This window comes from Perognathus longimembris, chromosome 2 (assembly GCF_023159225.1).
Source record: "Perognathus longimembris pacificus isolate PPM17 chromosome 2, ASM2315922v1, whole genome shotgun sequence".
Lineage (NCBI taxonomy): Eukaryota > Metazoa > Chordata > Mammalia > Rodentia > Heteromyidae > Perognathus > Perognathus longimembris.
The window spans coordinates 94,851,984-94,869,661 of record NC_063162.1 but is presented as its reverse complement, the minus strand read 5'-3'; the positions used below and the strand labels follow the sequence as shown (position 1 = coordinate 94,869,661).

Here is a 17,678-nt window from a genome sequence, read left to right as displayed (position 1 = left end):
GTTCAGTCTAATTGCTTAGGGTGCTTGTTAAACATTCAGACTCCTTCCCCTACTTTCCAGATATATAGGTACTGTGGTTCTTGGAAGAAGACAATAATTCTGTATCTCTTGGAGGCACTGAAATTATTTTGATGCATGCAGGTAACCTCCATTATTATTGTTGTGTCTGTTCTACCTCTTACTTTATCAATTTCAGTATGTAGATTTTTATATTTTATAACTATACAACTTCCATTCATTGAAAAAATACTGTTTCATACTACTTTTTTTATATTTAACTTCCTCAATTCTTCTAACACTCGAGGATAAATATGATCGCCATCACTTAACATATTAAGAAGCAAACTAACAGTTTAAAGAAGCTTATTAAATGTTCCTTCTCATTCATTTAACATGCATTTCTCCAACTTCTACTGTATAGGTAGTCCTTCTAGTTACAGAAGCATACTGCTCAACAAGGTAGACAATTTTCTATGGGAGATATCTTTTATAGGAGAGCTATCTGATTACACAGCTTTTACTTGTTCCCATTATGGTATACTATTCCTTTCTCTCTGAAATGTCCTCCATTCATTTACAGTATATAGCTTCTCATCATGGCAACTCTCTCAGAATGCAGACTTCAACACTTCTGCAAAAGATATTTTAAATGGAAATGTACTTTTGTGCTAGTCCAGAAGATTAAACTCAGGGTCTGGGTACTGTCCCTAAGTTTGTTGTTGTTGCTGTTGTTTGTTTGTTTTGCTCAATGCTAGCACTCTACCACTTGAGCCACAACTCTACTTCAGGCACTTTAATTGGAGATAAGTGCCTCACAGACTTTTCCTGCCTGAGCTGGCTTCAAACCACAATCCTGAGAACTCAGCCTCCTGAGTAGCTAGGATTGCAGGTGTGAGCCACTTACACAAAGCTTAAGACCTGTACAATTTTAGAGCATCTATATATGTGTTTGGAAGTACAATAAAACTATTAGAATTTTTAAATTGTTTTCCTACTAGAGTTACTACCATACAACAGATTCTGAAAGCAAACATTAGTGACAAAAAGTGACAATCCAGGTAGGAACAGTAAAAAACAATCCTATGCACTCTCTCTCTCTATATATATATATGTATATATATATATATATATATATATACACATGTGTATATAAGCAGGTAGATGTATATGAGTATTGTATTTATGTGAATAATAATATAAATGTACATATATACATGTATGATTATAAACATGTGACATGCTAATCTAAATCCATTGAGTGGATTTAGATTATGTTTCTTGGAAGAGGACAATAATGCTGTATCTTGAGAAGGTACTAATATAAAATATACAGGTGACTCACCCACACACATATCAGATGTAATATGTATGCAAAATATAGCTACTCAGGTGGCTGGGATTTGAAGATAGCTCTTCAAAACCAGGCAGGAAATTCTATAGGACTTTTATCTCCAATAAACTACTCAAAAACAAGAAACAAAAACAAAAACAAAAACCCTGGAAGTGGTGCTGTGTCTCAAGTGGTAGAGTACTTGTCTTATTCAAAAGAAGTGCCAGGAAAGTGCCTTGGGCCAGAGTTCAAGCCCCAGTACTTGTTAAAACGTAAGTAAATAAATATTATATATATATGTATATATATATATGTATTACACTTGATAAACTGTGAATAAGCCAAGTGGGAATGAATTATCTGAAAGGATAATTATAAAAGGAAAACCATGTTTATTTGGAAGGAACTATAAACATGTAGAATTTAATTAAGTACAAGCAAAAGAAAGGTAGAGTCAAAATTGACACTAAAATTCACTTTAATTTTGGACCTAAGAGAAATGCAGCCCAAGAGAAGTAGATGATTTAACACATGAGAAGTCATAATAATGTTTAGACCTATTGATGGTGTCAAAAGTCCTTAAATGTGTTAAGACTCAGCAAATATTCACTTTAAATTCATAAGAGATTTTGTGATACAGTTATACACTGAACAATCAACTGTTCAGAGATAAGATAAAAATATGATAGAAAATTTAATTCTAAAGATCACAAGAGGAATAAAAGAGGAAAAGGGCCAGGAATTTTAGTAGAATCATCAGAATACTGTGAAATATCTATTCTTATTTCAAGAAAAAAAGGTGTTTAGGTATTATGGGAATAAGCATTTAATATTTATTTAAATAGAAACAGCTCAATATATTATCTTTTCTAAAATAGATCTTTCCCCAAACCATATAATTTGGAACATAATTTGTTCTTTCCCTCCCCACCAAATTTCCTTAAATTTCAAAACCTTTGCAATACTGTCCCTCAGAAACATATACTCTTAAAGGAGGTATGTCAAAAATACATTTCAGATATAAATGTTATTTCAAATAGATAAACATACATAACAAAATGTAGCTACTAGTACTGAACACTAATGATAACTACTAATAATAGACACTATAATTTAGTTAGAGTATTTATTAGACTATATGTATAAAGCAAAACACACACACACACATATATATATATATATTCAGATACAGAAATATATAATAAAGGAACATTTTTCCACTGAGAAATCCAGAAAATACTGGTTGAGACAGTAAGTTTAACAGCAAGTAAAACTGAGTGTTCTAAGGATTTAAATTCAATGTTGCCTAGCACATATAAGGTTCAGGGTTTAATTCCAATCATCACAAATAAAAATACATAGTTAAGCTTTATTATTATAGATGGGATATTTCCCAGGTAGAACAAGTCATTTGTTTATCTCACTTGGGTTCTCCAGCAAAGCTCAACCGCTTAGTACTTAAGAGCCAATATGAAATAGAAATAAATGGAGAGGTAGTATAATGAAAAGTGTACTTGACTCTTAATCAAAGGTGAAAGAGGCATTCCAAAGAAAGTGATAATTGAGTTGAATGGTAAGGAATGGACATAAGCCATCATAGAGAGTGCAGGAACAAGTATGTGAATAGCTGTGGGGGTTAACTATACTAGCTAACCCATGGAACAGGATAGCAGAGGTAAGCAAGGGTCCCATTTAGAAATCTTCCCATGAATTTTAAGGTTTTGCAATTATCTTGGCAACAGAAAGTCAGGTAAAATTTCCTCTTTTTGTTGCTTGTGAATTTTTTACATAACTAGGGATTTAAAATGATTGCCAGAGTTGTCTGAAAATAGAAGTCTGAAAGATAAAATGAAAATTTATGTAGGCCACAAAATTGTATAAATCAAATTAAGACAAGGAAAAGGAAAGGATTAGAAGAATTAATACATAAAAAGAAAAGTCAACTTGTGTATAATCAATGTTTTAAAAAAAGAGAAAGGATGTGCAGTTAACTATCATGTCAGAAAAATAAGAATTTTTCAATAGGGCTGTTCAGAGAAAACTGGGATATATAAACATTCTTCTTCAAAAAGATACTATTTATGTAATAGGATTCCAGAGGAGAAAAGAAAGAAATTTCATTTTTCAGATTGTAGGGTTTTTTTTTCAATTTAAAAATTAGAATATTACTTGACTTAGAGAAAAGACAATAATACTTTTTCCATTATTTGTTATAATTATTATATTTGTAAACCTGATACCTATTGTACTACATGTATAACTTTTGTTTCTAGGTATTATAATAATTATTCACAGACATTTTGTGACATATTAATGTGTTTAGTATTAATATGAATGAGTGAATGTTGGCTAAGTTGCAAATAATGGAAATCAGTAAGATGTCGGTCAGGAGGTACAGTTCAAGCCAGTGTCTTCAATAAACTTGAACTTGGTCAATGAGCAACAAAACATTGTTATCATGCTTTCAATAGGAGTAGTTTCTGAGAGTAGGTCCAATTTTAAGAGGGGAGTAGTCGATGTGGGAAAGGCCACATCATTGTTTTGGGTTTTTTTCTTGTTTGTTTGTTGTTTTTTGGAAAAGGCAGAATTACAACTAAGTTCTCTCTCCACCAATGGCACTGATGTTTTCAGGGCACCATGTTGTTTATTTAGGAACTCTTCTACCCTCCATTTATATCTGAAACATAACCAGGATTTTTGTTTTGTTTTTCTTTTTTTCTTAAAGAGGGAGGTTTCCAGGTGAATAATGGTTAAAAGTAACTGTCATATTAAGATAACAATGTGCTACCCAAGGAGGGAGAACTGTATAAGTAAAAGAAGTGAGTAAGGCACCTGGAGACTTTCTGTAGTGAAACACTCAAGGACACTCACATATGACCTAGGACAAGTCATCTAGTACCTTGGGAACCTGCCTGTTCCAAAGATTATTAAGATTAGTAACGTAATGTTTGTTAAAATGTTTAAGATTCTTCCTGAAAAATATCGGGTTTTGGATAATTACATGATGCCCAAAATAAAATAAAAAGACAAACAGTTACAAATGACATCTCCTTAGTTATTTCTTCAGACTTGTCAAACTAACTCTACCTTTAGGTCACTGAGAGCTCATGCAATGAAATGACTGTACTTGCATTCCTAAGCTTCAGACCTTTCTTTTGTTTGTGTATCAGACACAAACAAATGCTTGCAGTTTGAAAACTTATAATAGCAGCAAATAATACATTTTTTAAAACTTTCTGTGTACTAAGCACTCTTTGTTGGGATAGAAAATAATATAATTTTCTAATCTTCACAACAATGTATTTGTTATGACTATGAGGGAATTGAGGCACAAGAAGACAAAGAAAGCTGCAATGTCATTGACATGGTAGGAAATTCAGAAAGCTTAATCCCAGAAATACATATTTTATTCTGTAAAAATGATCTTATGAATGATCACTTTATCCTCTTTAAAATACAAATATTTGTATTCCTTATGTTAGAAAGTAAATTTTTGTAATTATAGCAAATAATACATGCAGAAATGTCTTCCCACGTGTCATGTTTCCTTATATACAGCAAGTATTTAAATTGTTAATAAAAATGACATGCTGACTATCTCAGTAATTCCAATATGTTTTCTACCTAAATGAAGGAAAATATACCTTACCTAGAGAAAATCTATAGTCATGTGCTCAAATTCATATTACAAGCTTACATTTTACTTGAAATGTAAATAAAATTTGTATAATTACTTAAAATAGTAATAAAACTTTATATTTGACTATGTTGAAAATACATTATATTGAAGAATGGATAAATATTGAAGAATGGATAAATATCTAAACACTATTGGTTGTGTCCCCATAAAGATTGTTTCTTTTCAGTCTCCACTGCTACCCCTGATCTATGTTCACTGATTGGTTTCAGTGCTTCATAATTCTATTGTGTAATACATATGCTTCTGTAGTCCTATATTTTGTGCCCTTTTGAGCTTTATAACATAGGCCTATTATGAATATATTCTCAAGGGAATATCTTATAAAGACTAATTCCTGCATATAGAAAGTTACTGATGGGAGAGTTATTTTTTCTCACAGCTTGCTAACTGTATTAGTAAACAAGCACTGTCTGTACTTATTGGAACCTACCTGGAAAAGTAACATTCCTTAGAATGGCTGCCTGAAAGCATGTCCCATTTGCAAAAAGGGGAAAGAAAAATACAAGGATTAGTTTTATTAGGTTAGGAGCCTGGAGTAAAAATCTGCAACCTTAAATGACTGGAAAATGAAGGGGAATACCCAAGAGGGAAAGAAAGCAGAAAGGGAGCCACATACAAATCCCCTTCTACCTTTCCAGGTTTGGCTGACTGCAATGACCCATGCATATGGCAAGGCATTGTGAAACCTGATGAAAAGTGAGGAAGCTGAAAGCTAGAACATGGTGGAGCAGAAATTTCCTCTACCTGGTGGGACAATAGAGAATGTAGAGTTCATAGCCTACCAAATGAGGAGGATTTAGTACCCTCTGAAATGTCTCTGGTTTTTCATTCAGACAAGAAAACATAAAAGATAAGCTATATCCTTTATTTCAAGGATAAAAATAATTCAAAATGACTAAAGACAGTAACAAACACACAACTACAAAAATAACTGATGAAGTATCCATTGAAGTTTCCAAAAATCAAGAAAATCAATTATTTCACTGTCTCCTAGCATAAATCTCATGAATAACACAAACCATTCTCTAAAATAAATGTGCCTTAAAATTTGAATACAATAAAAGTAAAAAATAAAGTAATAAATAAATAAATAAATAAAGAAGATAAATTTGATCGAGAGTAGGATGAAAAAGAACTGAGTAACAAGTTGGATAAGAAAGGTACTCACTGCCTTATGTATGAAACTGTAACCCCTCTGTACATCACTCTAACAATAAAGAAATGAAAAAACTTTCAAAAAGAATAAATGAAATGTTGGAATCAGTTACACATAAATTTAAAATTAAAATTATTATAATTGGGCTAAGAATGTGGCTTAGTTGTAGAGTGATTGCCTAGCATGCACAAAGCCCTGGGTTCGATTCCTCAGTACTGCATAAACAGAAAAGGCCAGAAGTGGCACTGTGGCTCAAGAGGTATAGTGCTAGCCTTGAGCAAAAAAAAAAGGCAGGGATAGTGCTGAGGCATTGAGTTCAAGCCCCAGGACTGGCAAAGAAAAATTATTAAAGCATAAAGGAAAAGCACACAAAAACTCAATATCAATGGAGAAAAAAAGCCACATGTATAAATACGAATTGAAATTCTATAATTTAAGACTACAACCTGAGATTGATCTCTGAGATAATATAAAGGAAAATAATACAGGTATGACAGAATAGGAGATGGGAAAGAGAGAGCGAGAGAAACAATGTATAGCAGTTAAATAATAGCCACATTTGTTTTAAAGAAGATACAAAGAAGTTTAATGTTTAGAAAATCGTATGTGCTGGGAATATGGCCTAGTGGTAGAGTGTTTGCCTAGAATGCATGAAGCCCTGGGTTCAATTCCTCAGCACCACATATATAGAAAAAGCCAGAAGTGGCAATATGGCTTAAGGGCTAGTGGTCTAGCCTTGAGCAAAAAGAAGCCAGAAATAGTGCTCAGGCGCTAAGTTCAAGCCCCAGGACTGGGAAAAAGAAGAAAATCACATATGACACATCATAGTCAAACTGATGAAAGTTAAAAATAAAGAAAAATATCTTCCTTAAATAAATCTAAGCGGGAAAAATCACATTGCATACAACCTAGCAATAATACAGTTTGAATTATCTATCTGAAGCATCAAATAGTCAAATACAATGGAATTTAAAAAATAAAATATCGAAAGAAAAACAGCAAAGAAATATCAACTAGGAATTATTACATCCAGGGAAATAACTGTCAAGGTGAAAGAAAAAAGTATGAAAATAAAAAAGAGGGACGAAAAAGAAGTCTAACAGAAATGTATTGGAGAAAACATTTTATATTCTTGACTCCTTTAAATAGCAGACAACTGACTAAATCTGTTAGGTCTAGAATAATGAAACTAATATTTTTATAATTATGCCACATGAAGAATTAATGTACATAAGAATGCTAGACAAACCACTCTGGAAAGCAATACGGAGGTTCCTCAGAGAGCTAAAAACAGAGCTCCCCTACTACCCAGCAGCCCCACTTTTGGGAATCTACCCAAAAACTTACAAGCAAGACCACACTAAAGCCACTAGCACAACAATGTTCATCGCAGCACAATTTGGCATAGCTAAAATATGGAACCAACCCAGATGCCCCTCAGTAGATAAGTGGATCAGGAAAATGTGGTACATATACACAATGGAATTTTATGCCTCTATCAGAAAGAATGACATTGCCCCATTTGTAAGGAAATGGAAGGACTTGGAAAAAATTATACTAAGGCTGGGAATATGGCCTAGTGGCAAGAGTGCTTGCCTCGTATACATGAGGCCCTGGGTTCGATTCCTCAGTACCACATATACAGAAAATGGCCAGAAGTGGTGCTGTGGCTCAAGTGGCAGAGTGCTAGCCTTGAGCAAGAAGAAGCCAGGGACGGTGCTCAGGCCCTGAGTTCACGGCCCAGGACTGGTCAAAAAAAAAAAATTATCCTAAGTGAAGTGAGCCAGACCCAAAGAAACATAGACTCTATGGTTTCCCTCATAGGGAATAATTAATACAGGTCTAGGCTAGTAATAACAGAATATCACAATAGCCCAATGGTTATGCCCTTATGAACACATAAGGTGATGCTAACTGAAATGAATGCCATGTTATGTAAACAAGTGTTATATCATTGCTGTAATTATTTTCTACATGCCATGTGAAACTGTACTTTTTTTTTCATTTGTTTCTCTCATATTCCTTTCCTGTGGTTGTACCCCTCCCCCTGCTATCACTGTATCTCCTCTGAGTACCCTGGGTACTGTATATACATGTATTCGAACTAGGGAAGGGAAAGGGAATATCAAAATCGAGAGAAAAAGTATAAAAAGACAAACAATTCCAAATGTAATACTTACAAAACCATTTGGTGTAAACCAACTGTACAACTCATAGTGGGAAGAGAGAAAGGGGGAGGAGGGAGGCAGGGGAGGGGGATGAAGGAGGAGGTGACAAGTTGAATAAGAAATGTACTCGCTGTCTTACATATGAAACTGTAACCCCTCTGTTCTTCACTTTCACAATAAAGGGAAAAAATATTGAAAGGTCATGAATGGCTTTGGGGATGGACTTCTAGGCCTGAGACCTGACTTGGACTTCCCAACATGTTGGGCTCAGCCTGACATGTTGATCTGTCCAGAATAAGGCAAATAAAAGTAACAAGACAAAGGCAAGATGAAATTCTAATCAAAATGTCTCTGTGAGGAAGATGGAGACTGAGTACAGTTGATCTTTGATTGTAAACATAAGTTTACACTTAAGGCAAGGAAGGATTTGGGCAGGAAGCCATAATAATGCAAAACTAAGTGGTCCTGGACAAAATATTCTCATGGTTAACATCATCTCAAATTTGGTTCTGCAAAAGCGTCCTAAAGTGATCCTTACTGCTGGAAAAGGCAATTCAGTTTCCAGGTAGTCATTGCTCCTTCATGGGGAAGGGTCTCAGTCACAGTGATCTGCCAATGAGGCACCACTGCTCCTAGAAAGCAAGCTGACTGCAGATGTTGGAGTCCTTCAGTCATGCTTTATGGGATTTGTTTTTGTAGAAGCTGACTGAAAGAAAATGTCTTAGTTACTCTCACTTTGAGGTTCCAGCATTAAAAGAAGCTGAAACTGAACAGTTTTAGAGAGACAGTTAGAATGATTATCATGCCTATGAACAGAGTGAAGTAGATGTCTGATCCAAAATAAACAAAATAGCTGAATGAAGGCAGAGATGCCTGATATTTTTCTGGCTTTAATTACCTTATGAGATCAGAGGAAGAATCAATGCTTTTGAAACAAAAAAAAAGTATCAGTAAACCTTACTTTAATGAATTAGCAGCTTATGAGTTTGACAAGACTACAGAGATTTCCACATATCCTGTCTCAAACAACTTTTACTCCATTTTGCAAATTTCTCCCATAGTTATTAGGCTCAAAAAACACCTATTTTTTCTGCACTCAGTGACTTTTCAGCAACTGAACACCTCTGAAAACATGTCTAAAGCCCCGTAGGCCAATGATAAATAAATAAATAAACAAACACAATCGCAAAATTAAGCAACAGTATACTTTTACCCTGAAATTCTTGTTTCTTTGTTCAAACAACTTGAAACTTAACCAAATGTTTTAATATTCTTCAATTTGTTTAAGGACCTATTTGTCTCCTCTTATCAGAAACATGTCTTTTTCTTTTTGTTGTTGTTACTATCCCCCCCCCCCCCCAACACACACTTGGATTCAACCAAATCTGACCGTCTTAGAGAAAATTTACTCTACTTCACATTTAGGAAATCAATCACTTCTTAATCCATCATCCTGGACATGGAGCACTGATGTTCAAGGATGTTAGAGAATATAAACTACTGAGGAATGAACTTCACTGTGTAATCCTCCAGGCCCTATGGCCCACACTGTGCTGTCTGTAGCCATCACATAGTTATGAGAATGGACAGATGTCTCTTGAGGTCTGTATGAAACAGTTGTGCCAGTGTCTCAGTCCAGCTAACAAGTTATACAGTTACAAGATGGGTATTTTTCTTTATTTTTTTCCTTTATTGTCAAAGTGAATAACAGAGGGGTTACACAGTTTCATATGTAAGGCAGTGAGTACATTTCTTGTTCAACTTGTTACCTCCTCCCTCATAAGGTGGGTATTTTTCTAGATAAAAAGCCTTTATTTTGAGGTTTGATTATTACTTCATATTCTGCATTGTAACTTTAAATATTTTTAAATTTATTTATTGTTATTGTAAAGAAGATGCAAGGTGGGATTATTGTTACATAAGTCAGATAAAGAGTATATTCATTTCTGAAAAATATCACCCTTTCCCTATCTCCAAGTTTTTCCCTCCCATCCCTACCCACAAGTTGTATAGTTCGCTTTCAACATAGGATCTACTGAGTGTCACTGCAGCATTTTTTCACCATTTCTCCTTCCATCTTTGTCTTCCCTGCTTTCCTATCCGAAGACACACCAACATGACAAAAGGAAATGAAAATAAAAACAGCAATAAAGAAAAAGAAAACTTGTTTTCATTTCCTGGAGTTCATTTCAATGAAAATTATTTTGTTTAGTCAGATGCATGTAGAAATTTCTACACACATAGCTATGTGATCCTTTCCTAAGATTGTCCTCATTTTGTATCACTGTGTGAATGCCTTGAAATCCGTATAATTTAACACGACCCAGTGTATTTTTCTTTCCTTTAGTGTCCAGAGTGTTTTTAATTTGTAAATTTATAGATACGTTCTAAATGAGAGAAATCATGCAACCTGCGTTTCTTTGGGTCTGAATTACTTTATTTAATATAATTTTTTCTAAATATTTCCATTGCCTTATGAGTGGTACAATATAAAATAGAATTCCATTGTTTATGTATATATCACATTTTATTGATCCATTCCTCCACTCAGGGGCATTTGGGTTGATTCCATATCTTGGCAATTGTAAACAATGCAACAATGGAACATAGTTGTGTTAGTAGTTTTAGTGTGGCCTTGTTTATGTTCTATTGAATAAATACCCAGGAGTAGAATTGCTGCATCATAGGGAAGCTTTATTGTCTTTTGAGGAACCTCCATATTTGCTTTCCAGAGTAGTTGAAAAGTTTACATTCCCACCAACAGTGTAATAGAGTTCTCTTTTGGTCACATCCCCATCATCATTTGCTATTGTTAGTATTTTTGATAATGGCCATTTTAACTAAATGATGTAGAATGTCAGTATTGTTGTGATTTGCATTTTGTTTATGGACAGAGATGTTAAACATCTTCATGTGTCAGCCATTATTTCTTTGTCTGAGAAGTTTCTATTTAAGTGTATTGCATTTTACTAATGGGGTTGATGATTCTTTGCGAGTTTATTTTTGGGAGGTTTAATTTTTTGAACTCTAAGTATATCTGATATGAGGTACTTATTTGGTGCATAGCTGGTAAAGCTTCTCCCATTAGCTGGGCTTTCTATTTAACTTGTTAGCTATATTCTTTGCTATACAGAAACTCTTCAGTTTGATGCAATCCCGCTTATTCTGCATCTTAAATTTTTATTGAAAAATGGGCAAGTAAATGTCTAAAAATTAAATTTAAATATAGTTAATCTTTTGCTATACTACTTCTCTACTTGATTTGGCTTTCTGTTTAGAAGCCATTACTGTTAACAGTCATTTGATTCTCTGGAATCATTCTATTATTTGTGAACAAATGGTAACATATTGTATCTAATTATCCAGTGTAACTACACAGATGTGAAAAGTCTCAGAAATCTGTTCACAGTTAATAACATAATTGAAAATGTAAAGATCCAAACCATAACTTCAAAAGTGTATTGCTGAACTGGGCATAGAATTACATGTCTATAATCCCAGAAACTGAGTGGAATAATTAGGGAATATCTGTCATGAGTTAGATGCAGACAAAAAATATGATGTTCTATCTGAAACAAAAAGTTAAAAAAAGGACTGTAACACATGTTAGGTGGTAGAGCTCCCACTTAACAAACACGTGGCATTGAATGCATATGTTAGCACCACCAAACATGAAAGTATACTGTCCCTTCTAGTACCACTCCAGTACAGCAAGCACGCATAGTGAAGTACTTCAACAAGTCTGGATCATAGCACAAGTGAGAGATTCTAATGCATGACTTTCCAAATATTTAGGCACCTAGACATTCTGAGCTAAAAGGTAAAAATCTCCCTATCAGCTTTCACACCTTCCCAGTATACTTCATGACAGGGAACTCAATATCCAGTATAGAGACTTCTCAGAGAGACACCTAGAAAGCTAGAAATTGTCTCCTATCTAGACTAATACGTGGCCCAACACATGACATGACCTGGGGCACAGCTACTATAAAAATGTAATTCTCCTTTAACCCCTCTGTGTAAATCACCAGAATGCTTCCCTCCACTGATTTAAACAAATTTGGTCTTTGACCTCTAGAGTCAGGATTGGCCTCAACAGCTCTTTCAGATGTTTGTCTCATGGTCTGTTTGATGCATGTCAACTGTCATAAAACAAACTATATTTCATAAGATATATTCAACTAATACCATGGATGTCCAGAATTAAGATAACAGTGCCTTTATTCTAAGCAAAGCAGTAGCATGAAATACTGTAGATTAATGAAATAATCCTCATGGTTATATCAAGTTTTGAATCTCCTGCAGCAGTGATTTGTGGCATTATTCACCCCAGTGAAACACCTGCCAATGTTCCTCCTATGGGAACTTCAAAAAGCTCCAATAAATACCAAATGCTTGAAAAGGCTTTCTTGTGTTCAGGAAGGTACTTTTCTCTGTGTTTCTTTCTCTCTCTGTATATATTTTATATTAAGATGACTACAAGAGTTCATACACCAAAGAATTGCTTAATGATCTACCCACAAACATTCATAACTGATCATTTGAGATGCTCCAGAAAACCAAACAACAAAAAATTTGTTTTTTAGTTTTCTGGAGAAAGAAAACCCTAATAGTAGATTTATCATCTTCAAATAAAAATACACTTTAATTATTAAAGGATAGCAATAAAAATATTTTCTTAAATTTTATAAATCTTTAACCTTTTCAAAGGTTCTACTTAGATATAGATTGATATAGATATGTACATACTATTACACATCAGTAAATACTTATAAGTATATATTTCAATGTTGTTTTGTTTTGAATATTTTATAAACTAATACAGAAAGATATTGAATTGAATATAGTATTAAAATATTTTAGTACTTAATAGTTCAACAATTGTTTTATTTAATTGAGACCAACTGGACTCATTGCTTCTTATAAACTTTGCAATATATAGTCAGAAAAAAAAAGAAATAAAAATGAACAGATGTTTCCCCTTAGAGAAGGCAGACAAATATTTTTGTTACACAATAAATCAGCTCCTAGTAGATTTCCAGGGCATTGCTGTAGGCTATTTAGGTGTAAAATTAAAAACACATACATATATACAGCACACATGCATGCACACACATATTACCTCAGTGTGGATCCAGAATTGATAGAGTAAGTTGAACTGGAGATGGACAGCATACACAGATGGTGGTATACAGAGGGCCAAGGGTGAGTAGAAAATCTTTAATAAGAAAAAAAATTGTGTTAATTTGCATATATGATCTCTTAGCATGAGGCTTTATTAATGAGAATGTTTCTTCAGCAAATATATTTATTCCATAAATTTCATTAATATATTTGATTTTGCAGCATTATTTTTTCACATGAAGGTATGGTTTCAGACATATCAGAGAACAGTCTATGAAACTTCTATCCTAAGTATAATATTCTCTAGTTACAATAGTAGTATTACTTTCAATGTTATTGCCTTAAAAATAAGTATGTTTCCTTGGAAGTACAATAGCTTCTTTTTTTTTCATTTGGTGGCATCATAAATATTTTTTAATTTAATTTATTTATTAATTGAACACAAATTTTTTTACAAGGTATTGTGCAAAAAGAGTACAGTTACATAGTAAGGCAGTGTGTACATTTCTTGTGATATCTTACGCCCTGTTTTTCTTTCCCTTCTCTAGGTCAGGTAGACATATATACAATATACAATGTATCAAGAACATATACAGTAGCCACGTGGTCAGGCCCAAGAAAATTCGCCTAGGGCTTTAAATATAATGTCGATATTAGACAATATGTCGACAGTAGTCTTATATGAATGTACATACATAGCTTTTAAGCTATTGTGATCCACTGAGAGGTCAATTTTTGACCTTTATATGTTGAGTAGTTGTTTGGTTTTAGTTACATATTGTTGGGTCGCTGCCCCAATCCTGTGGGAAATACCATTTGACAAGCAGTTTTTGGTTTCACAGACCTGGTCTCTATTGTCTCTCCGTCTCCCTTTCTTAACAGTCATATATGAGGGAGATCATGCCCCTTTGTTTTCTGTGTTCTAGGCTTGTCTCGCTCAACATTATTTGTTCAAGTTCTGACATTTCCCTGCAAATAACAATATTTCACCATTCCTAATCGCTATGTAGTATTCCATTGTGTATAGCTACCATATTTTTTGGATCCATTCATCTGTGGAGGGGCATCTGGGTTGTTTCCATATTTTGGCTATTGTGAATTGTGTCGTGATAAACATGGAAGTACAAATGTCTTTTTGATATCTTGGGACTTGCTGTTTAGGATAGATGCCTACGGGTGGTATGGCTGGGTCATAGGGTAGGTCTATATTGAGGTTTTTGAGAAACCTCCATACTATTCACCAAAGTGGTTGTACTAATTTGCACTACCACTAACAATGGAGAAGGGTTCCCCTTTCCCTGCACCCCCTCCAGCATTTGTTGTTGCCTGAGTTCAGAGTATAGGCCATTCTAACTGGAGTGAGGTGGTATCTCAGGGTTGTTTTTATTTGCATTTCCTTTACTACCAGGGATGTTAAACATTTCCTCATATGTTTCTTTGCCATTTTTATTTCTTCTCTTGTGAAGTCTCTCTTTAGCTCCTTTGCCCATTTCTTAATTGGTTTATTGGTTTTGGGCTTGGAGGGGCTTAGTTTTTTGAGTTCTCTGTACATGAATGACAGATATTAGGCCTTTGTCTGTTGCTGTGCTGGTAAAGATCCTTTCCCATATGGTTGGCTGTCTTTCTGTTTTGGTGGCTATGTCTTTAGCTGTGCAGAAACTTTTAAATTTGTAGTAGTCCCATTTGTCGAGACTCTCCCCTATTTGTTATGCCCCTCAGACTATATTCAGAAAATTCCTTCCTGTGCCTATAAATTCTAGCACCTTTCCTACTCTGTCCTTCAGTAGTTTCAAGGATTCGGGTCTGATATTGAGGTCCTTGATCCATTTTGAGTTGATCTTGGTGCTTGGTGATAGTCTTGGGTCTACTTTGAGTTTTCTGCATATAGCTGCCCAGTTCTCCCAGCACCAGTAGTTGAAGAGGCTATGTTTATTCCATTGTATGTCTTTAGCTCCTTTGTCGAATATCAGCTGACTGTAAGAGTGCAGTTTTATTTCTGGATCTTCAATTCTAATCCATTGGTCTTCCGATCTGTTTTTATACCAATACCAGGCTGTTTTTGTTATGATGGCCCTGTAGTAGAGCTTGAAGTCTGGTATTGTGATACCTCCTGCACTGCTTTTTTTTGCCTAGAATTGCTTTGGCTATTCTAGGTTTTTTGCTGTTCCATATGAATTTATGGATTGCTTTCTCTATTTCAGTGAAGAATGTGACTGGGGTTTTGATAGGTATTGCATTGAATTTGTATAACAATTTGGGCAATATGGACATTTTCACTATATTGATTCTGCCTAGCCATGAGCATGGGAGGTCTTTCCATCTCCTTGTGTCTTCTTTGATTTCCCTTATTAGATTTTTATAGTTTTCATTAAATAGGTCTGTCACGTCCTTGGTTAAGTTGATCCCTAGGTACTTTATTCTTTTTTTGGCTACTGTAAATGGAATTGTTTCCATAATTTTCTTTTCTGTTTGTATATTGCTGGTGTACAGAAAAGCTGCTGACTTTTGTGGATTGATTTTGTATCCTGCTACTTTGCCAAAATGGTTTATTAGGTGTAGGAGTTTGGGGACTGAGTTTTTTGGGTCCTTCAGATATAAGATCATGTCGTCTGCGAACAGGGATAAGTTGATTTCTTCCTTGCCGATGTGGATCCCTTTGATGTCCTCCTCTTGCCTTATTGCTATGGCTAGGGATTCCAGCACTATGTTGAAAAGAAGTGGGGAGAGTGGGCATCCTTGTCTTCTTCCTGAGTTTAAGGGGAATGATTTAAGTTTATCTTAATTTAATATGATGTTAGCAGTTGGTCTGTTGTATACCGCTTTTATTGTTTTGAGGAATGTTCAATCTATTCCTGTTCTCTCCAAAGCTTTAATAAGTATCAATGTTGTATTTTGTCAAAGGCTTTTTTGGCATCGACTGAGATAACAATGTGATTCTTGATTTTAGTTCTGTTGATGTGGTAAATTACATTGATTGATTTATGGATGTTGAACCATCCTTGTGACTGTGGGATGAAGCCTACTTGGTCATGATGTATAATTTTCTTGATCAGTTTCTGGATCCTGTTAGCTAATATTTTATTGAGGAGCTTTGCGTCTGTGTTCATTAGTGATATTGTTCTGTAGTTCTCTTTTTTTTGTCAGGTCTTTGCCTGGTTTGGGAATGAGTATGATATTAGCTTCATAGAATGAATTTGGGATTTCCCCCTCTGTTTCTATTTCACTGAAGAGTTTGAGGAGTATTGGTATTAGCTCCTCGCTAAAGGTTTTCTAGAAATCGATGGTGAATCCATCTGGACTTGGGCTTTTCTTTATTGGGAGGTTCTTGATTACCTCCTGTATCTCACTGTAAGTTATTGGTTTATTCAGTTGATTTATTTCTTCTTGGTTCAGTTTGGGTAGTTTATACTTCTCTAAGAATTGATCCATTTCTGTAAAATTATTGTTTTTTACTGAATAGAGGTTCTGAATAGAGGTTTTACTGAATAGAGTTCCTTATGATTGTTTGAATATCGTGTGTACTTGTAATTTTTCCGGTGGAGTCCCTGATTTTATGTATATGAATCTCTTCTCTTCTTTTTTTTGTAAATCTTTTGAGGGGTCTGTCAATTTTATTTATTTTCTCAAAGAACCCGCTTTTAGTCTTATTTATTTGTTGAATGGTTTTTCTATTTTCAATCAGATTTATCTCTTCTTTAATCTTTGTAATCTCTCTCCTCCTAGTCATTTTAGTTTCGGTCATTTCTTGTTTCTCCAGTTGTTTTAGTTTCATCATGAGGTTATTCACCTGCTCTGCTTCCATCCTTTTAATGTGAGTGCTGAGGGCAATGATCTTGCCTCTCAGTACTGCCTTATCTGTGTCCCATAGGTTTCTTTGTGATGTATTTTCATTGTCATTGTGGCTTATGAATTCATTGATTTCATCTTTAATTTGGTCTGTGTCCCATGTGTTGGATAACAGTGTGGGGTTTAGCCTCCAAGAATGTGTATAGCCTCTGTGGTAACCGTTGTTATTGAGAATTACCTTTAATCCACTGTGATCAGATATAATACATGGGATGACGTCAATAATTTTGTATTTGCTGAGGTTCTTTGTGTGGGCTATGACATGGTCTATTTTGGAGTATGTTATATGTGCTGCTGAGAAGAAGGTGTATTGGGTCTCTGTAGGGTGGAAGATTCTGTATAGATCTGTCAGAT

General features: G+C 34.5%; 1 protein-coding gene across 1 annotated transcript in view; it reads right to left on the bottom strand.

Annotated features, from left to right (window-relative positions):
- The window catches only part of Agmo (alkylglycerol monooxygenase), a 302,224-nt gene that overhangs the window by 161,113 nt on the left and 123,433 nt on the right, over window positions 1–17,678 (bottom strand). Inside the window, exon 5 of the mRNA XM_048339753.1 lies at window positions 13,477–13,572. Coding sequence (XP_048195710.1) covers window positions 13,477–13,572 — 96 coding nt within the window. The remainder of the gene's footprint in view (window positions 1–13,476; window positions 13,573–17,678) is intronic.